Below are 22,765 nucleotides of genomic sequence, written 5' to 3' on the forward strand. Positions count from 1 at the left end.
CAATCAGCTAGCATTCGATGTTTATGCCTTTTGGGAGGGAAATAAAAGTGAACAGTAAAAGAACACAGTTCACTTTTTCCGGAAATGGTTGACTGCAGAGCTGGTGTGCAGGCAAAAGGAAAGTGACATGCGCTGTAGATGCTATTGGAACACAAAGAAGTGCTGAAAGGACCTGGATCAAACACTTGTTTGTGTCTCTTTGGGGGGGACGGGACGTAAATATATATGCAATAAAATGCTTGCCATTTGTCCATTCTCCAAGTGTTGCATTTTTTAAAAGATAAATTAAGATATTGTGCAAAATATCAAAGGAACTCAGGACAGTCGGCAGCAACATTGAGGAGAGAAAAGGCCACTCCTATTTTAATATCATAAACCATCAACCATATGTTCCTGGGCACTAAGTCAATATGCCATACTTATAGGAAAAGTTCATAAACTGATGGATTTAAAAAAACCTCCAACTCACTGCCATCGAGTCTGAGTGATAGTCAATGAATATGGTCATTTCAGCCCAAAATCCTTGGGGAATATGTTATCATTCTGGGCTTCATACACCTGTGACTATAGTCTCATTTTGGAGGGCATTATCTGCTAACAAACTGGAACAGGATGAAATAAGATCTGGCCTTAGTAGAGTGTGTGAATCAGGTCACACTCTTTGTTTGATGTTATCCTACTTATTATCACTTACAATGGATGTAAAGAATTATATGCTACAGCTTAGAGGAGAGAGAAAATGGTTTCTGCAATGACTGTCTGATTAAGAGTTGTAGGAGGTCAATGCTTACTGGAAATGTCTTGCTAGAGGACCAGGTCATATGCACATAAATAAAATACAGTCCAAGGGTGGAGAATAAATTATTAATTTTAGGTGAAATTTCATTGCACCAGGTAACTCCCACCAAACGACTTTTCCCTGCCAGGTCCTGTAAGAAGGTGGGGGAGGAAACTGATGGGATTCACCTGTGAGTAATTGTGAATAAGATTCCCTACAACGCCATCCTGCTGTGTATAAAATGAGAAACAGGGGGAGTGATCACAACACCAAGACCAGGAGTGTAGTATGTCCTCTGGCCCCAGCGTCTGGCTTACCCCTCCCTGACCTTGAGACTTTGGGCTGAATTGTACCCACCACTGGATGAGGCATTTCTTCAACCTTTTGTGTATGCTGTGGAACACTGTAAAGATTAGCCGAGCCCAGAACTGTGAGGGAGTCTACCTGAGGGAGGAGTGGAAACGTGGGAGCTGACTGTCATCTTGCAAAAGTTGGACTTTTTGGGACTTTCTCAAGCTCCAACTTCTTGGGACTAGTTTGGTATTAATTCTTACAAAGAAATGATCACGACAGAGTTGATTCTGACTTACGGAGACCCTATCAGACAGGCTAGAACTGTGCCTGTGGGCTTCTGAGACTGTGATTCTTTATGGCAGTAGAACGCCTCATCTTTCTCTGTGCAGTGGCTGGTGGTTTCGAACTGCTGACGTTGCAGTTAGCAGCCCAGCTTGTCACCACTATGCCTCCAGGGCCCCCTTAAACTGATGGCGCCTCAATTTCCAAATTTACCAAGAAGACACGTACTTGTGGTTCTGCTCCTCACCTGAGGAAAACCTTCTGTAAGCATATCTTATCATCTTGTAACAGTTGAGCTTTGGGGATATAATTGTGGGACATAATTTTCATATTATGTTAGCAGATGCCATGTATTAAAATGATTAGGAATGCCATTTATTGTGTTGGAAAGAACATAACTCATGGGCTCACAAGATCCTACTTCTGATAATGAATTTATCCTGTAAACTTTAGACTGCATTTCTAAATTTGAAAAATAAGGGGGAATAAAATTCCCTTTCACTTCTGTTTCACAGGTTTTTTAATGAAGCTTAATCTTGATCATGTATGTGAAATTTTTCGCATTTTTACAGATTGATATGGAATTTCAAATTAAAGTTACACAACGAGGGAGGAAGCCAAACATTTATTTCTTTCCCTCAGACTTTTTCTTATTCTATTTCAGGCCTTTAATGATTGACCCCCAGGGCCAAGCCAATAAATGGATCAAAAATTCTGAGAAAGAAAACCAGCTGAGTGTTATAAAGCTATCAGATTCAGACTATATGAGAACATTGGAAAATTGTATTCAGTTTGGAACCCCGCTTCTATTAGAAAATGTTGGTGAAGAACTGGATCCGTCGTTGGAGCCTTTACTACTTAGACAAACTTTTAAACAAGGTAAATGGCAATTAACACTAGTTGATAAAACTGAAGGAAAAAAAAGATTGGTTATCTTTGAAGCATAAAAGAAGCCACTACATAAATAAAATAATGATAATAACAGAACTTGTATGTGCGACTGTTGTGAGTGAAACAAGCTCTCAGGGATAGATATTGTCAGGTCACCTCAAATAAACCCTTTGCCATCTCATGGCTGCTTTCTGACTGCCACTCCCTGCCATTGAGTCAGTGCTGACTCATGGCCACCTCATAGGACAGAGTAGAACTGCCCCTGTGAATTTCTGGGACTGTAACCCTTTAAGGGAGTAGAAAGCTCCATTTTCCTCCCCTGAATGGGCTGGTGGTTTTGAACTGTGGACCTTGCTTTAGTCACTGTTACCAAGACTGGTGTTTATGGTTGTGTCATGTTGAGTGGATTCTGACACAGAGAAATCAGTGAAACGCTGATTCATGGGAGCTCGTGTATCACAGTATGACTGTGCTCTGTAGGACTTTCAATGGTTAAAGGAGATCTTCAGGTCTTTCATCCCACTTATTTCTGTGTGGGCTTGAACCGTCAACCATTAGTGCATCCTCATGCTTTAACAATTTGCACCCCCTAAGGACTCTTGCAGTGCTACAGAGAACATAAAGTTGAAGCCAGCGTAAAATCCCTTTGTCTTGCAACCAGACATCATGCAAATCCCATTATTACAAACACCCAAGCAACCTCACTGCCGTCAAGTTGATCCCAGCGCCGAGCGATCCTGCAGTCATGGCGAACGTGGGCCAGGGTTGACTTGAGGTCTGTTAAACTCTAGAACCTTTAATAGCTCCAGTCTTATGCAATTAATTTTGGAACCATGGCTGAAAATAGATGGAGGTGAGAAACGATGTACAAATGCGCTTTACACAATTGATGTGTGTATGGATTGGGATAACAGTTGTGTGAGCCCCTAATAAAATGTTAAAAAAGAAAGAGAAAAAAAAAATTCAAAATGGTTGCAGCAGTACATCTGATGTTAGATGGACTTAAACTGTCAGCAGAGAATACCAAAAAAAAAAAAGAAAATAGATGGAGGAACAAAGCTCAAAAATGAATCCCGACTTAGAAGGCTCCATAACAACCGATATGAATTGTCCTCCACTGCCCCAGAGTGAGTCCTGCTGCATAGTTGTCCTGGTGTCTGTGCTTTTGTTACGTTTTCCATTTCAAATTATTTTAGAGTTTTTTATTTGTAAGCTAAGCAAGACCATAACTCAAACCAAACCCAGTGCTATTGAGCTGATTCCAACTCATAGCAACCCAGGAAGACACAGTAAAATTGCCTCTGTGGCTTTCCAAGATTGTAAGTCTTTGCAGGAGGAGAAAGCCTCATCTACCTCCTGTGGTGGGGCTCGTGGTTTCGAAATGCTGACCTGGTGTAGCCCAATGTGTAACCCACTATATGGGCAGGCAAAGCCTTAGAAGTACATAAATACATAAAAGATCATGTAACTTTGTCTTGTATATTCTACCTTTGTTTTCTGAAATTTAGGTGGCATTGATTGCATCAGACTTGGTGAAGTCATAATTGAATATTCCTTTGATTTCAAATTTTACATTACCACAAAACTGAGAAATCCACACTATATGCCAGAGCTAGCTACAAAAGTGTCTCTGCTCAATTTCATGATAACTCCAGAAGGACTTGAAGATCAATTACTAGGTATTGTTGTTGCAAAGGAGAGGTATGTATTTCCTACAGGTATCCCAATGATGTAGAAAGGAATATTCGTAGACCACTAATACTTTTCTTATGTGATTATTTCTAAACTATGTCAAATTTTATATTTTAATATAAGTAAAATAATAATGAAATCCTTTAATGTAACCATTCTGTAAAATTAAACTTATAAGTCAACCACAGTATATTGATTTTAGAATGGGGAGATTAATTAAAATGACATGCCATTAGTTCTAACTTGTATCTGAGTGTGTGAGCCAGAAATCTAATCCCTAGGAATCAATGCTGTAGACATAAATAGAAATGCATTATAAGACTTATTTACAAGATATAAATGAAATGAGAGATTGACTAGGATACAGTATAGTATGGGTGACATTTTATTTAAAAAACACTAGTGAATTGATGGATGGCTATATAGATATATAAAGACAAGGAAACAATAACCAAAATATTAACAGTGATCATGGCTGAGCTTATGGGCAAATGTATCCTTTCCTTCAGACTTTATATATCAATTATCCCATTACTAATGTGTTAATTTTTTTAATGAGAAAATATAACAGGCTACTAGCATAGAATTGTACTTTAAGGCATTTTATGGTTCTACTTGAAGCTTAATGTAATATTATGAAGTGCTCTATTAAATTAATTAAATATGTCAAATTAAGACCATGTTAATATATCAATGTGCATCTGTCTCTTCAGATAATAACACTAATTATCATCTCTTAAACCAAATGCAAATGTAGTACTTCCTCTGATGCAGTTCACTCACAGCTAGGTCACTTCTCAAAAATCCAAAGTCACAGTTCTCCAGAATGCAAAGTCTGACCAAGATTTCAGACACCCACCACTACTTTGAAGCTCCCTAGGGCCCCTTCACTTTTGACCTCTGCTCTACAAATTAGGGGGCTCCTACTATACCCTCAGGGTGTCAGTCATAAGCTTGGGGTGCTGGCTTGAAATTCAGGGATTCCTACTACTCTTTCAGGTTCAGTAAGTCACTGAAACAGTTCTTAGAACTCAGAAAAAAGCTAAATTTGTTATATTGGGGCAGGGGGGATTTGAATTAGGACCAGCAAAAAGAAGAGATGTCTGGGAAGATCTCAAACATGGAACTTCCTGTTCTGAAGACATGCTACCCTCTTATTCTTGTTTTCAGGGAAAAGGAGACCCCAAAATGAAATATATGTTTTACAGACCCATTTATTAAGTGTTGAATAGGACAAAGACAAGACAAAAGTAAAAACAAATCATCCAAATGAGGGAGACCATCAGTATAAGGCCAAGATGGTGTCCAAGGATTCACAACCAAGTGGCCATTTAAATAGGACCTGGAAAACGAAACTGTCACAAAATCATGATTGACAGTGATCACTTCATCACTGCAGACAGGACTAGAGAAGCAGCAAATGTACTATGATTGGAATATGTGTTCTGAGGCAGATCAGAAAAGCTTACAAGATCTGCTCAGGGTTCTCCTACCAAAGAGTCAGTGTGTGCCTCGTGACGATTAGACCCTGCCGCCCAATCTCCATCAAGGGCATCCCCAGACAAATCCCTGGGGATAAATCCCTGCACTGGCTAAGGGCGTCATCCACGTTTAAACACTCTCTGAGGGCAAAGATTTTCACATTGCTGGTCAATGGTCAGAAAGAACTCCGTCCAGGCTGAATCTCTGTGGAATCTCTGACTGGATTTAAGCTTCTCATTGTAAATCATGTTGGAAACGAATATCGAAAGTACTCTGGGCTGTCAGAAGAACACACAAGTCTGTCTTGGAAGAAGTACAACCAGAATGCTCCTTCAAAGCAAGGAGGATGAGATTTACTTGAATGCATTGTCAGGAGAGACCAGTCCATGGAAAAGGACATCATTCTTGGTAAAAAGGAGGTCAGCAAAAAGAGGCAAACCCTCAATGAGACAGATTGACGCAGTGGCTGCCCAAATGGGCGCAAACAATTGTGAGGATGGTGCAGGACCATATGGTGTTTCCTTCTATTGTACGTAGGATGGCTTTGATTGGAATGGACTTCAAGGCACCCAATAACAACTAAAGCATGGCCTGCTGCAAACCTGGTACTTAGAGTTTAAGCTCTCGCGCAGGCTTCAATGACTTTCGCAAACCAGGAAACACCCAGGCTTCAGTTTCTAGAGGCTTTACTGGGGTTTAATTGTGCAGGTATGACTGAGGAGCCCTGGTGGCGTAGTAGTGGTTACCCTTTGGCCTGTGAGCCTCAAAGTTAGCAGTTTGAAAGCACTAGCCACTGCTCAGAAGAAAGACAAGGCTTTCTATTCCTCTAAAGAGTTGTTGTTGGCTGCCTATGAGTCAGTGTTGACCAGTAGTGACCTTATGCACAACAGAACAAAGCTCCAGCCTCACAATTGTTCCCATGCTTGAGTTCATTGCTGCAGCCACAGTGTTAGCCCATTTCCCTGAGGGCCTTCCTCTCCCTTCCTGCCCCTCCTGGGCTCTCCTGACAATGTGTCCCAAGCCCGTAAGACAAGTCTCGTCGTCCTTGCCTCTAAGAGCGCTCTGGGTGCACTTCCTCTGAGGCAGATGGGTCTGTCCTTTGAGCAGCCCATGGTGCTTTCAGTCTGCTTCCCAGCTCCACAATCCTAATGTACCGATTCTTCTTCAGTCTTCTTTATTCAATGCCCAGCTTCTGAATCTAGGAAAATTAGAAGTTGTTAAAAAAATGAAACGGGATATATAAAGATCAATATCCTAGGCATTAGTGAGCTGAAATGGACTAGTGTTGGCCATTTTGAATCACAAAATTACATGGTTTACTATGCCAGGAATAACACAATCAAGACAAATGGCATGACATTCATTGTCAAAAAGGACATTGTGCAGTCAATCGTGAAATACAGTGCTGTCTGTGATAGGATTATATCCATGGTCAAGGAAATCAAATCAATACAACTATTCTTCAAATGTATGCACTAACCACAAAAGCTAGTGAAGAAGAAAATGAAGGTTTCTACTAAGGACTTCAGTCAGAAAGCAATCAAACATCCAATCGAGATGCAGTGATAGTTACTGGTGAGTGGAATGCAAAAGTTGCAAACAAGAGGAAAGAACAGTAGTTGGAAAATACAGACTTGGTCATAGAAATGAAGCTGGAGAATGCATGATAGAATTTTGCAAAACCAATGATTTGTTCATAGCAAATTCCATAAAGAATACAGTCTTGGAAACCCATAGGAGCAGGTCTACCCTGTCCCATCGGATTGCTATGCATTGGCATCAGTTCTTGCAAGTGAATTTGTTTTGTTTTTATGATCTATTGATCAGCCCACAGGTGGAACTGCTACTACCTGATAGGCCTTTCTGGCATGGTAACCCCCCACCTTATTAGCATAAGTTGTCAACTGGGATCTGGAGCACTTCCATGAATGACAAAGACTAATCACTGTAGAAATTCCAAGAGTCCTGAGAGTCCCTTCTGAGCTCTGGGTTGGGTTTGGGATGCTGACCTGGGAGTCCCCTGGAGGAGGCTCGTGTGAGTCAGCAGTGACTTGATGACAGTGACTTGTTTTCTGTTTCTGAGACGAAGATCCAATTAAATGTAATTATACAATTGCCACACTTTACAGCATATTGTAGAACATGGTGGAGTGTGCTATTTAGATGCTTCACACCATCTTTGTTATTGTCACTTAACCTTTTATCTGAATCAGGAACCATTCTTTCAGTTCTGTTAATGTAGATAATGAAAGGGAGGCTGAGTGATGACAAAGGCAAGAATAGATAAGACACTTCCTACTCTTCTCGAGTTCTTATTCTCACATAACCAGTTGTGCCACTTGGATAAACCTGACTTTTGTTTTTATCATTTTATTGGGGGCATGCAACTCTTATCACAATCCATACATCCTTCCGTGTGTCAAGCACATTTGTATATTTGTTGCCATCATTTTCAAAACATTTGCTTTCTACTTGAGCCCTTGGTATAAGCTTCTCATTTTCCCCCTCCCTTCCCCGCCCTCCCTTCCTCCTACATGAACCCTTGATAATTTATACATTATTATTATTTTTCAGGTCTTACACTGACTGATGTCTCCCTTCACCCACTTATCTGTTGTCCTTGTCCACCCCCCTGGGAGGGGGCTATATGTAGATCATTGTGATCGGTTTCCCCTTTCTCCCCCACCTTCCTCTTCCCCTCCTGGTATCACTAATCTCAATATTGATCCTAAGGGGCTTATCTGTCCTGGATTCCCTGTGTTTCCAGCTCTTATCTATACTAGTGTACGTGCTCTGGTCTAGCTGGATTTGTAAGGTAGAATTGGGGTCATGATGGGAGGGGTACGGGGGAGGAAGCATTAAAGAACTAGAGGAAAGTTGTATGTTACATCATTGCTATACTGCACCCTAACTGGCTGGTCTCTTCCTTGTGACTCTTCTGTAAGGGGATGTCCAATTGCCTACAGATGGGCTTTGGGTCTTTACTTTGCACTCCCCCTCATTCACAATGATAAGATTCTTTTGTTCTGGGTCTTTGATGCCTGATACCTGATCCTGTCGACACCTGATCACACAGGCGGGTGTGTTTCTTCCATGTGGGCTTTGTTGCTTCTCAGCTAGATGGCCGTTTGTTTATTTTTAAGCCTTTAAGACCCCAGACACTTTATTTTTTGATAGTCAGACACCATCAGCTTTCTTCACCACATTTGCTTATGCACCCGCTTTGTCTTCAGCGATGGTGTTGGGAAGGTGAGCATCACAGAATGCCGGGTTATTAGAACAAAGTATTGTTGCATTAAGGGAGTCCTTGAGTAGAGGCCCAATGTCCATCTGCTACCTTAATACTAAACCTATAAAAACCTAGCATATTCTTAAACTTACTGTTGTATAAGTTATTGCCACCTTTACATGTATGCAATAATGCTTTTTTCCCTAAATTTCTCAGTATCCATAATTGTATGGGAGTAATTTTCTTTTTAAAAATATTAAGATTAAAGAGATGGAACCATCTTAGTTTGTGTTACATATCTGAAATTTTATTTAAATTCCTATAAAACTGTGATACATAATACTTAGATATAAATTTAGATAAAGTCCTACTAAACTTTGACTTGATGTTTCTACCTTTTTAGACCAGAATTAGAAGAGGAACGTAATGCTCTTATTCTTCAGTCTGCAGCTAATAAAAAGCAACTAAAAGACATAGAGAAAAAAATTTTGGAAACATTATCATATTCAGAAGGGAACATTTTAGAAGATGAAAGTGCGATCAAAGTCTTAGACTCTGCTAAACTGATGTCCAATGAGATCACAAAGAAACAACAGGTGAAAAAAGAACATAGAATGTTTCTGTTCTTAACGATCCCAATTTGCTTTCAGGCCCTGAACAAAGTGCTCTGTTTGGCTTCTTGGGAAAGAAGAAATAATTGATAAAATACCAAAATACAGAAAAGAATTTTAAATCACAATCTCTATCTATCTCTATCGCTCTTATCAGAATTATTCAAAACATCCAATCTATATGGTATCCCTATAGATGAAATGAATTTAGAATGAAAAATTTAGAGAGAGATTTATTATCATCTAACATAATTAAATGGTATTTAGGTGTTACATCTCTTTCTTAGAAGATCCTACCACCTTATGGGTGGACGAAGCCTTAGTTACCAGTCATCTTTTCATTTCATAGTTGAGAAAACTAGGGCCCAGAAAGGCTGATGCCTAAGTTCACACAATTAAATGATATCGCAGAATACCGTGTACATGCCAAATGTATGGATGCTTCAGACCTTTTGATTCCTCCTGACCCATCTAGTGAATTAAGTACTACCTAACATTGGGGTAGGAGTCCCTGAATGATGCATACAGTTAGTCTGCTTGTCTTTTAACAAAGAGCTTGGTGCCCTACTTCCCCAAATTCTCACTGCCATCGAGCCGATGCTGACTCATAGCCACCCTTTAGGACAGGATCGGGCTGCCCCTCTGAGTTTCTGAGACAGTAACTCTCTGCAGAAGTAGAAAGCTCCATTTTGCTCCTGAGGAGTACCTGGTGGTTTCAAACTGCTGGTGGTGCGGCCAGTGGCCAGCGGCCCACCGTGTAACCACTATGCCCCAAATTAGCCACTGAAAACTCTACAGACCACATATCCTACTCTGACACACATGGGGTTGGCAGGAGTTGGAATTGACTCGCCAGCAACTGTTTTGTTCTTGCTGTTCTTTAACATTGGGCTGATCAGAAACTGAAGAAAAAGCTGCATAGGAATTGCACTGGTCACTCAGCATCCTTGTTCCATCTACGGCCAACATCCGCCGAATCTGGGACAGAAGACTCAGCATGTGCACTGTTGTTCTTTTGTAAATCATGGTGGAGCCAGAGGAGGAGGTTCTTGAAACAGTCACCCTCCTGGGACTATGGCTGAGCTATTCTTTCGTGTCCTCCTCCCCATTTCCATCAGAACAGAACCAACCTCTCATGGTTCTCTTTCCAATCTGGTTTTGTTTGGTTGGTTTTAAGTGGAGAGAAGATATGTTTATCATGGAGGGATTATTAAGACTAAGGGGGAAAGGAGATACAAAAATCTGTTGGTTCAAGTACTTTGTCTTTCAAAGAGAGAGACATTTAATCTCTTTCTGGCTGGGTGCCATTAATTATTACAAACTTAGTTTTTAATTCAGTATGCATTTTCATCTCAAACTGATTGCATTATCTTGCCTTGACTACTACTACTACTTTTTAAAATCATTTTATTGGGGCTCTTATAACTCTTATCACAATCCATCCCATTATCCATTGTGTCAAGTACATTTTTACATTGTGCACCATCATCATTCTCAAAACATTTGCTTTCTACTTGAGCCCTTGGTATCAACTCCTCATTCCCCCCCTCTCCCTGCTCCCCCTCCCTCACGAACCCTTGATAATTTATAAAAAATTTTGTTCATGTCTTACACTGTCCGACATCTCCCTTCACCCACTTTTCTGTTGTCCGCCCCCCAGGGAGGGGGTTATATGTAGATCCTTGTAATGAATTCCCCCTTTCTACCCCACCTTTCCTCCACCCTCCCAGTATTGCCACTCTCACCACTGGTCCTGAGGCATTCATCTGTCCTGGATTCCCTGTGTTTCCAGTTCCTATCTGCACCAGTGAACATCCTCTGGTCTAGCCGGATTTGTAAGATAGAATTGGGATCATGAGATAGTGTGATGGGTGGAAGCATTAAAGAACTAGAGGAAAGTTGTATGTTTCATCGTTGCTACACTGCACCCTGACTGGCTCATCTCCTCCCTAAGACCCTTCTGTAAGGGGATGTCCAGTTGTCTACAGATGGGCTTTGGGTCCCCACTCCACACTCCCCTTCATTCACATTGATAAGACTTTTTTGTTCTTTGATGCCTGATATCTGATCCCATCGACACCTCATGATTGCACAGGCTGGAGTGTTTCTTCCCTGTGGGCTTTGTTGCTTCTCAGCTAGATGGCCGCTTGTTTATTTTCAAGCCTTTAAGACCCCAGACGCTATATCTTTTGATAGCTGGGCACCATCAGTTTTCTTCACCACATTTGCTTATGCACGTGCTTTGTCTTCAGCGATCGTGTCGGGAAGGTGAGCATCATAGAATGCCAGTTTAATAGAACAAAGTGTTCTTGCATTGAGGGAGTACTTGCCTTGACTTCTATTTCACTCCTCCTGGACCCTTAAAGGATCCTTGGTGTTGTAGTTTGTGAAGCACTGACTGCTTACCAAAAGGTTGGTGGTTGGAATGAAGAAAAGAGGAGGCAGTCAACTTCCATACAGATTAACAGCCTTCTGACAGGGCAAGATATGACAAAATAATAATTTATAAATTATCAAGGGCTCATGAGGGAGGGGGGAGCCGGGAGGGAGGGGGAAAAAATGAGGATCTGATGCCGGAGGCTTAAGTGGAGAGCAAATGTTTTGAGAATGATGAGGAAAATGAATGTACAAATGTGCCTTACACAATTGATGTATGTATGGATTGTGATATGAGCCCCTAATAAAATGATTAAAAAAAAAAAGATTAACAGCCTTAGAACCCTATGGAGCAGTTCCACTCTGGCCTACAGGGCCACTGTGAGTCAGAACTGACTTGATGGCGGTGTGTGTCCACCCGCCCAGTGTGAGAAAAACAAGCATGCTTTTCTTTTTTTAACCCAAGACACAGATTAAACAAAACTCTAGACTGGACTTTAGTATTTTCAATTCTTGGAAATTTTAATACATATACATATCACAGACTGGAATATTTTTACAAGCAATAGATTCTCAACATTTACTTGATTAAACATGTTCATCTCTAACATATGTTTGCAATGTTTATTTCTTAGAAAATGTCTTTCCTACATTTGTCGAGCTGTCTTTCTTCCTTTGCTTTTTCCTGCCCTGCGTCCATGGGTCCCTTCCTCCGTCCCTCTCGTCTTCCTTTCTCCTTGTTCCCTTTCCTTTTCTTTCTGGCACTGAGCATGATAGGGTCCTTTTAATAAATGTGATTGGGTTAGGAGGTGCTTTTTATAAATTCTTTTTTAATCTTGATTTTCTTTTCCTCTTCTTCGTTTAGATTGCAGAGAAAACAGAACTCAAAATAGCAGAGTCTCGAGAAGGTTATAGACCCATCGCTAAACATTCATCAGTATTGTTCTTTAGCATTGCAGATCTGGCTAACATTGACCCCATGTACCAGTACTCTCTTAGCTGGTTTGTGAACCTTTATATCAATTCTATTCATGACAGGTAAGCATTACCTAGCTTCGTTTATGTTTACTTTCCTTCTCATTTAAAAATTTTAAAGTTTTTTTCTTATATTTTGTAATGCATATTCATATAGAACACAAAAGAAAGGGGAGAAGAGGGAGAAGCAGGCAATTATGCCTTTTTCCTATTTTAAGTTGTGTTTCACGCCCACTCGAGATCAAGATTTGAGTCTAGGGTTACTTGGGTTAGTCCCTGCCTCCCAGTGTGATGATGCTCTTTAGGTGAAATACAATTAGCTTTATTTGTTTATTTTTGTATTCCATTTTAGTGTTTTCTTCTCATACTTATTGATTTCAACTGTACTATGTTTTCATGTGCATGAGACATTAATATGATTCCAAAAGTCATCCCTGTACAAAAAGGTCACTATCTACAGTCTCTCTACCCAGTTCCCAGAGATCTAAGTATTACTTTACAAAAAGAATAGATTTCTAATTTTAAGATAGTTGTAGATTCACATGTAGTCTCTCACAATGTAAAACTATAATGCCACATCACAACCAGAATATTCACCTTGACCTAATCAAAATATAAAACAGTTCCACTAACAATAACCAAAAAAATCAATATAGCCACATATGTATGTATGTGTACCGGCATATATATGTATAGGTAAGTACAGATGTAAATAAACATATGTGTACATAGATATAAGTATATTTGTATGTGTATACATGTTTATGTACATGCATACATCTGTATGTGTCTATGTGTATGTACACATTCATAGGGGACATAGTTACAGATACTTCTTAGATATAACCAAGAACCTTTCAATACCAGTTTTCTGGGTTTGGAAGCTTAAGACCTTGGTATCATGAGACAATTCAGACCTTAGTATCATGAGACAATTAGGTCACAAAATTAGTATAGGTCACAAGATTCATGATCTCCTTTAGAATGAGATGAGTAGTGTTTGAGGCCACAAAAGCTCATGAACCACCAGCTAAGATACAACTAATGGTCTCTACTTGTGAGTGCAAAAGAGGAAGAAAGAAACTGGAGTAACAGAAGAAACTAGTCTACAGGGCCAAGAGCCTACAGGAGCCATGGCTGCAAATACCTGAGACCAGAAGAGCCAGATGATGCCTGGCTACCACTATGGACTGGTTTAATAAGGGCTACAATTGAGGGACCCCATTATAATGAAAAGAAAGAAAGAAAGACAACATGAACCAGGGAGGGGGGAAAGATATAAAACAGTTTTGCAAACCAGCGAAGATCCCTTATGCTGTCCTTTTATAACTTCCCTACCACCTGCATTCCCTCCTTACTGCCTGCCAACTACAAATCTGTCCTTCATTTTTGTGATTTTTAAAATAATGTTATGTAAGTGGAATTACACAGTATATGACTTTGTTGGATTGTCTTTTTTTAACTTGCTGTAGTTCTCTGGAAATTCATCTGGCTTGTTGCATGTTTGCTCCTTCTTACTGCTGAGAACGTAGTCCAGATATGTGTGCAGTTTGTTTCACTCTTGCCTGGTGATCATCTGGGTTATTTCTACTCTGGGGACTATTATGAACAAAACTGCTATAAACAGACAGGTTTTTGTGTAAATGTAATTTTTCATTTTTCTGAGAGAAATACAATCGCTGGGACAACTGGTAGTTGCTTGCTTTGTTTTTAAAGAAATTGTCAATCTGTTATTCAGAATGACTGTCATTTTACATTCCCATAAATGATTTTTGAAATTGTATTGAAAAAAATGAGTATTATAAGAATTTTAACAGGATTTATAAAACATAAAGAATAAATATAAATCATAACCCTATTTAGAAATAATGGCCTTTGTCTATATATTTTCTGATTTTTAATGCATATTTTAATAGTTAGATCTTTATCTAGTGCTTAGACATTGAGCTGCTAACCACAGGGTCAGCAGTTTGAAACCACCAGCCGCTCCTCATGAGATAGATGAGGCTTTCTACTCCCATAGAGAGTTAGTCTTGAAAACTCACAGGGGCAGTTCTACCCTACCCTGCAGGGTCAGTATGAGAACCGACTTGATGGCATCGAGAGTGAGTGATCTGAAGTCTAAGCTTCTTTGGGGTATGAAAATGTCTCATATGTTTTTATCTCTTACATTTCCCTCTCTAGCCTCACGCGAATAGAGTGAATATCAGTGGATACTCTTAATTAACTGATTGTTTTCAGTCATTTGGAGGTAGAATAAGAAATGTGGGATTTTGGGAATAGATTGCATAACCATACTCCTCTTTCTCATAGGATTTCTAAAGACCTTTTATTTTGAAATATGTATAGATTCATAAGAAGCATTTTAAAAAAGGAAACTAAGGTACCATGTACTTTCACACAGTTTTTCCATGACGCCATGTGTGACTATAGCACAATACCATAATCAGGAAGTCGACATTGGTATAATTCTTAGAGATTACTCAAACTTCACAGTTTCGCATGCACGTGTGTGTGTGTACCTGTGTGTGCAGTTCCACAGACAGTATGTGTAGTATGTTTTTAATAATATGTGAAGTAAAAATAGCTTATATTTTAATTCATAAATGTTACTTCTTTTGACTCAGTGTATTTTCATTTTTAACTTTTTAGTAACAAATCCAAAATTTTGGAAAAGCGCCTACGATATTTAAATGACCACTTCACATACAATTTGTATTGTAATATATGCCGATCACTATTTGAGAAGGACAAGCTATTGTTTTCCTTTTTATTATGTGCCAATCTTCTTCTGTAAGTACTTGTTTTTTCTTAATTTACTCACTTAGAAAACCTATCATGAATTTAAGATCAAATCTTAAAATTACTTCTTATAGCCAACCACCTTGAGAGAATGAGTCATTGCACTTAGATGCTTAGAACTACTGTCTCAGGGGACAACTTGGTCCATTGGTTTAGCATAGTTCACAAAGACAGTGCTCCACATCCTACTTCAGTGAGTAGTGATTGGGGTCTTAAGAGCTGTTGATTGGCTATTTAAGCTACAACTGTTGGCCTCTCCTGGTCTAGAAGTAGGGAAAATGAAGAAAACTGAAAAAACAGGAAAACAATTAGTCCAGAGGATGAATGGAAAACATGACCCACAGCCTCAGCTGTTCGGAGACCAAAAGAACTAGCTGTGTCTGGCTACATGACCAACCTCTCTGATCAAGACCACGAACGGTCTGAGGCAGAATGGGAAGAAAATGTAGAACATAACTAAAAGTCATAAAAAAGACAAGACTTAACTGGTGTGATAGAGGTCGATGGCACACTAAGACTGTCACCTTTAAATACCCTTCAAGCCTAGAGCCAACCAAACAGAGGCTGTGAAATGAACTAAAACATTGGCAAGGAACCGCCTGAGACCAAAGAGCAGCACTGGCTCTACCACAAAGGCCGAATGGCTGAAGGAACCTCGGGAAGAGGCAGGAAGGTGCCGTGACATTGAGGACACGCCCGTGGCTACACATTAAAATGTGCAGACATCGTTGAATGGAGAGCGCATGTCCTCTGCATAGCTTCTTCCAAGAGAATGTGTTTTTGCACTGCTTACTTCATCATTTTACTTGTGCACTTCTCTGATCACTATGGCTTCTACAATAGTATTAGCACTTTCTTCATCCAATTCACTATAAAAAATGCAGTCCCCCAGCCTCGCCTCCCAGCCCACCCCCACCCCCCACAAAAAAGGAAGAAGGATGAAGAAAACACTGGGTGATTCCTCTGACGTGGATAACCTGTTTCTTCTTGGTAGTCTGTTCTTCGCCTGGAAGCTCTGCTGAAACCTGTTCACGTTGGATGACCCTGCTAGTCTTTAAAATGCCAGCGACGTAGCTTCCAGCATCACAGCTGTTTTAACATTCATGTCTGCTAATCGTATCATATCTACCAGTTCTAGGACTGCTTCTATTGATTGATGTGTCTCCTGGTTATGGATGTAAATTTTACATTGTATTCCTTTAAAGCACTTTACTTTTGCAGGTAGGTAAATTACTGTGGGGTTAGTTTGATCCTTTCAAGATTTCTATGGCAGTTTTAGCATAGCCTCTATGCCAATACTTCACTATGAGGTATGATTTTTCTGTTGTGTGAATTACTTTGGTGTTCAACAGGCGCAATTCTGCCTGGCAAGAACTCATAGGAGGGGGTTTCAAAAAATTCATGGATGAAAAAAAAAAGATACTGGAATTTTTCCACAAATGTTTTGAAGCCCCTTAATTTCCAGATTTGTGTGAGATATGGGAATGACTGAGTTTACAGCTCCCCAGAAATCCTTTCTTAAGCTTGATAGAATTTAACCCTGTGGAGGGAGGGTGGGGGAGGGAGGGGAAAAAACGAGGAGCTGATACCAAGGGCTCAAGTAGAAAGAAATTTTTTTAATGATGGAAGTATATGTGCTTGACACAATGGATGGAATGTGATGAGCTGTATGAGCCCCCAATAAAATGATTTTTTTAAAAGGGAGTGGGGATTTAACCCTATGAGGAGCCCTGGTGGCATAGTGTTTACATGCTGCGTAGTGATCTGCAAGGTCAGCAGTTTGACACCACCAGTCGCTCTTCAAGAGGATGATAGGCTTTCTACTCCCATAAAGAGTTACAGACTTGGAAGCCCACAGGGGCCGTTCTGTCCTGTCCTATAGGATTGCTATGGGCCTGCAGTGAGCTAAGTGCCATGCCTTATTATTTAGCACCGGAAGCAAGAAGACGCGTGTGCTGATTTCTGGAGCTCCTTTACCACGGACTCCATCCTCTCGAGGGAGCTACCTCAGACTTCCTTCACTCTGTCTCTTTGGCTCAGCAGTACTGCCAAGCACTGATTCAGACCCCCTTCCGATCCACGATCCACGGTCCAGAAAGTACCTCAGGCAGACCCCTAGGCCTGACCTGACTTGTATCCCTTCTTTCAAAGACCCAAGTCCTGCATAACAATTTCCAAAAGCAGTTGTTTCGTCTTCGCCCCATCCCCAGACCGCCCTCCTGGTTTTCTAGTTGTCTGCAGCAGAAGGCTAAACTTGTTTAGTCCATTCTGGGTACATACAGAAATTGATGTTCAATTTTAAGATCAATAATTTATACCCTCCCTTATTTTATGAATGCAGGGCAAGGAAAGAGATTGAATACCAGGAACTGATGTTTCTTTTAACGGGAGGAGTAAGTCTTAAGAATCCTGAGAAAAATCCTGATCCATCTTGGCTACAGGAGAAAAGCTGGGAGGAAATTTGTCGAGCAAGTGAATACCCTGCCTTCACAGGGTTCAGGTAACTATTTAAATTAGATGACTTAGCCTTGAATCGTTATAAATAAGTGTGCAATCTAATGCTTTTTAAATGGTCCTACAGCTGTCTTTTTTTATCCTCGTTCTAGAAACCTTTTTTGTCTATTTTAATCCAATGAAAAGAATAATCAAGCTTCTTTCTCATTAGGGAACATTTCTGTGAAAATATACAGGACTGGCGGGGAATCTATGACAGTAAAGAGCCACATAATGCTAAGTTTCCACAACCAATGGATACAGCACTAAATGAACTACAGAGAATCATAATTCTTCGGTGCCTGCGACCTGATAAGGTAAAAGACAAAAATATTCTATTTGGAGCTCGGATAAATTTCCTGTTGCAGAATACTAGGATTAAAGTTATTGCTATTGGGTTATCTCTCTTCAAAGGCTTGACGAGGTTGGTTATCCTGCTTAGGGTTCATTAAGTTTTTTGGATCTCTGGGTTTTGAGTTTTCTTCAACTGGGGAAACATTTCTCACCACCGTTTTTTAACATTTTTTTGACTGCCCTATGCAAGAGTCCAAAGAGCTTGTGGTGGTACAGTACTGTACTTAAAGTTCTCAGCTGCCAATGGAAAGATTGGTGGTTCAAACTCACCAGCCTCTCTGTGGGAGAAGGAGTGTTTCATTGTGGGAGACAGTCTGCTTTTATAAAGATTTGTCTGTGTTGAAACATTACAGCTAGGATCACACTGGATGATGTCATTTCTATTTGTTAGCATTCATCCCCCACGAGACTATGACTGTCTTAAGGTCGGGTCCCGTGTGTGTCCTACTGTGTCACCAGAGCTCCTTCGGTGAGGTACAAGGATAACATTTTGAAAATCATCATTGCTCATAAAAGCAAGGTAAAAGATGGTACATCATTATAAACTCTTTTAAAAAAAAAAAAGCTCTGTGGTTTTTCAGTAAGACAAAACTATAGCTTGGCAGTCAGTGTGCTAACCTTGTACTTTTCCCCATCCCATGTCATTTCTACCAAGAAGCTTCCACTAACAGAATTGCTCAAAGTTGCACCAAGGTGCCATCTTTCCCTCCTTATCTACCTCGTGGGGCTTCCAGAACTGCAGAGGTCTCGGAGAAGCTCTCCTCCTTCCTTTGAATTTCTAGAGTTTTCACTAAATTGTTTGGCATTTAGAAAATGATGTCTTTGTTACGGATTGAATTGTGGCCCCTGCAAAATATGTTTTATCCCTATGATTATCATCCCATTTGGAAATGGGTTGCCTGTTAAGTTAATGAGGCAGGGTGTGTGTAGGTTGTATTTTGAGTCTTTTTTTTTTTTTTTTGAGGTAGAAAAGAGATTAAATAAGCAAGCCAGGAAACAGAGATGGGCCAAAATTGATGCCAAAAATGGTGATCTTCGAAAACCACACACTGCCATTGAGTCGATTCTGGCTCATAGCGACCCTCTCTGACAGGATAGAACCTCCCCTGGGTGTTTCTGAGACTGTAACTCTGTACAGAAGTAGAAACCTCGTCTTTCTCTGGCGGAACCACTGGTGGTTTCTAACTGCTGACCTTAGAGCTTTGCAGTCCAGCTCATAACCACTAGAGCACGGACGCCTGAGGAGATCGCCCACGAGGAGCCAGGAAGGAGAAGCTGAAGAGATAAGGGTCTTTCTTCTGGAATCCACAAAGCAAGTCTTACCCTACCACTGGAGCTCTGACTTCAGATCAACTCTGAGAAAATAGTTTGCATTTGTCGAAGTCACCCCTCACGGTAGTCCTGAAACCACAGCACTGGATAACTATGAGGGTCTCGGGCCTCTGTGTACCTATTTCATGTTTCTAGTGTTGATGAGTAGCTTTTGTTTTTAATGAATTTTAATGTAATTCATAAGTAGCATGTCTGTGGTTCCAAACTCAAAAACTCCTGAATCACATCAATATGTGGGTATATTATGAAAGGTTTACCTCCCATCTCCACTTCTCAGTCTTTCAGTGGCGTACCAGCTTATGAACTGGGGGGCTGACAGCAAGGTCAGGAATTTGAAACCACCAGCCACTCCTAGGGAGAAAGATGAGCTTTCTACTCCTATAAAGAGTTAGTTTGTGTCTCAAAAACCCACAAGGGCAGTTCTACCCTATCTATCCTATGAGGTCCCAATGAGTCCAGAAACAAGTGATTAGATAGCAGTGAGTCTGTTTTTTGGTTTTTATTCTTAAAATACTGCAGTGAAGAAACGTATTGAATAGTCATTTCTCATATGTCCCTTGGACTTTCATAGGTATTGCCAAATTGCCATCTGTGAAAAACATACCGCTCTATTCTTCCACGGCAATGTCTAAGAGTATCTTTGTACCCATACTTTTGCTCCCACAGTATATTGCCCAAGTTTTAGACCATTGTCCATTTAATAGTTGAAAAATGGCACTCAAGAGTTACAATTTGTATTTGTCTCCTTTTTATGAGTCCATACTCCGGTATGGACTAAGCTGCAGTAGAAGAAAGAGCTAAAATGCGGCTCTTCACTGCACTCTCTCCTAATAGCTCAGAGGCAAATGGCTGCAGGCTGGCCAGATGCTCTGTGCATGAGATTACCGGGAGATTATGGGTGCCTTCTCACACCAGGGGAGAATCCCTTAGAGTGCGGCCTCACCTGCAAGGTGCTCACAAGCACATCTGTTGAAGAGGGAACAAAAGTATTAAAGGAAGGCAACTTCCTTATTAAAATGTGATCTGGGAGTTCCATATATAATTTTTACTTATATCTATCTGGTCAAAATTTAGTCACACGGTCATAAGGAGCTGCTCAAAAGGTTGGGAAATCTCTGGGTTCTGGTACCAAAAAGCAGCAAAAGAGGGGGTCAGTTTTCCATCTGCAATACTGAATGAGGCTGAGCATCTTTCTTATATGTTTAAAATCCCTTTGTATTCCATTTTCTGTAAATTGTTTACCTCCGTTGTCAGGTTTTCTTCTTGAAAGCTGGATCTGCCCTATGAGTTTGTGGGAGCTTTATATATAGTAAGGACATTCGTACTTTATGACGTGTGTCATGACTTTCTCTGCCATTAGACCCAGTTTACTCTTTGTTAGTTCTCAGTGACAATCAGCTGTTCTGTGAGGCACAACAGTTACTCTAAAGGTCATATTTTCTGTCCCCAACAGATCACCCCAGCCATAACCAATTACGTAACTGACAAACTCGGGAAAAAGTTTGTAGAGCCTCCACCGTTTGATTTGGCAAAGAGCTACTTGGATTCAAATTGCACCATCCCCTTAGTGTTTGTGCTGTCTCCAGGCGCAGATCCCATGGCTAGTAAGTGAATCCAGATCGCAAACTTGTCAGGAATAACAAAGAAGGCATCTTGCACAATGCACATATCATATAAGGTTGCAAATCAATTAATAACTCCAGTTTTTCCACAATTACATCTGGACATTGAAATCATGAGGCATATTTGGTAATTCTAGCATCAGTAGTGAGATCATGTTTTTGTGCCCATTTTAGGCCTGCTGAAATTTGCAAATGATAAAGCTATGTCTGGAAATAAGTTTCAAGCTATTTCACTGGGACAGGGACAAGGACCAATTGCAACAAAAATGATTAAGTCAGCACTGGAAGATGGGACGTGGGTTTGCCTGCAGAACTGTCACCTTGCTGTCTCTTGGATGCCCATGTTGGAAAAAATATGTGAAGATTTTTCTTCTGAAATCTGTAACTCTTCCTTTAGGCTTTGGCTCACAAGTTACCCATCTCCGAAAGTACGTTTATTTCTCAAGGAGTTCAGTACATTTATCTAATCATTGATTACTGTACACATCTTAAGTTTTGAATACCTGCCCTTATGAGCTTTTGTACTTTATACTTACTTTGTTATCAACCAGTATGACGTCAGGGCCTGAGCTTGCTACAGTGTGTAAGGCTGTGCATTTCCTCTGTCTTAGTTCCCGGTAACAATTCTGCAGAACGGTGTGAAAATGACAAACGAACCTCCCACGGGTCTCCGCCTAAATCTCCTGCAGTCATATCTCTCTGATCCAATTTCTGATGAAGAATTCTTCAAGGGATGCCCTGGAAAGGAAGCGGTAAGTGGGAACTTAAAAAATGTGTGGGAAATATAAACTTTTAAAAAATAATATTTTAAACTGTAGTCATTTCCTAACAAGAAAGAAACGATAACCTCCTTGTTCACCATTTTATCCTCCATATTTCCTGTTCCACTTTCCACATGAGACATTGGAACAGTTACAGTAGCAGAAACTTTCAGGGGGGTGAGTGAGCCAGCATGGTTGGACTGGCAGTGGTTTGGAGTTTTCAGGACCAGCAGCAGCAAGGGGTCAGGCTTCACTGGTACCCTCTCGGGTGGTAAAAACAGCTGAGCACTGGGGTATAAGGAGAAAATATAAGGGACCCCCTTGGCGTCATTCTCAAACTTTCATGTGCATCAGCACCCGGGACGCTGATTGGTGAACAAATAGATTTAAATATGTCTAAAGTATTGAGTTGTATGATATATGAATTGTATACTGATAAAATTGTTTTTAAAATTGTTTTAAATAATTTTATTGGGGGCTCCTACAACTCTTATCACAACCCATCCATCCATCCATTGTGTCAAGCACATTTGTACATTTATTGCCCTCATTATTCTCACTTTCTACATGAGCCCTTGGAAGTTTTTTAGGAATTGGCTCAGTGGCCATGAGAACAAGTAGCACAGAGTAAGATTTTGGTATGAATAGTGAAAAACCATGAAGGAGTACATGAATTAAAGTAACTGTGAGATGAATGTGGTGTGGTCGCGCTCTCGGGGCGGACCTTGCTGGCAAAAGGGACCACTCTCCTTGCTGCTCTCCTCGCCTCTTCCCGCATCCCCGGTGGAGTG

General features: G+C 40.5%; 1 protein-coding gene across 1 annotated transcript in view; it reads left to right on the forward strand.

Annotated features, from left to right (window-relative positions):
- The window catches only part of DNAH12 (dynein axonemal heavy chain 12), a 197,129-nt gene that overhangs the window by 142,579 nt on the left and 31,785 nt on the right, over positions 1-22,765 (forward strand). The window contains exons 56-65 of the mRNA XM_045290129.1: positions 2,019-2,233; positions 3,754-3,946; positions 9,052-9,244; positions 12,501-12,673; positions 15,263-15,403; positions 17,754-17,912; positions 18,078-18,222; positions 21,045-21,195; positions 21,388-21,641; positions 21,825-21,965. Of these exons, the coding sequence (XP_045146064.1) occupies positions 2,019-2,233; positions 3,754-3,946; positions 9,052-9,244; positions 12,501-12,673; positions 15,263-15,403; positions 17,754-17,912; positions 18,078-18,222; positions 21,045-21,195; positions 21,388-21,641; positions 21,825-21,965 (1,765 nt within the window). The remainder of the gene's footprint in view (positions 1-2,018; positions 2,234-3,753; positions 3,947-9,051; positions 9,245-12,500; positions 12,674-15,262; positions 15,404-17,753; positions 17,913-18,077; positions 18,223-21,044; positions 21,196-21,387; positions 21,642-21,824; positions 21,966-22,765) is intronic.

This window comes from Echinops telfairi, unplaced genomic scaffold (assembly GCF_000313985.2).
Source record: "Echinops telfairi isolate 266 unplaced genomic scaffold, ASM31398v2 ScPeMD7_31;HRSCAF=116, whole genome shotgun sequence".
Taxonomy (NCBI): Eukaryota; Metazoa; Chordata; class Mammalia; order Afrosoricida; family Tenrecidae; genus Echinops; species Echinops telfairi.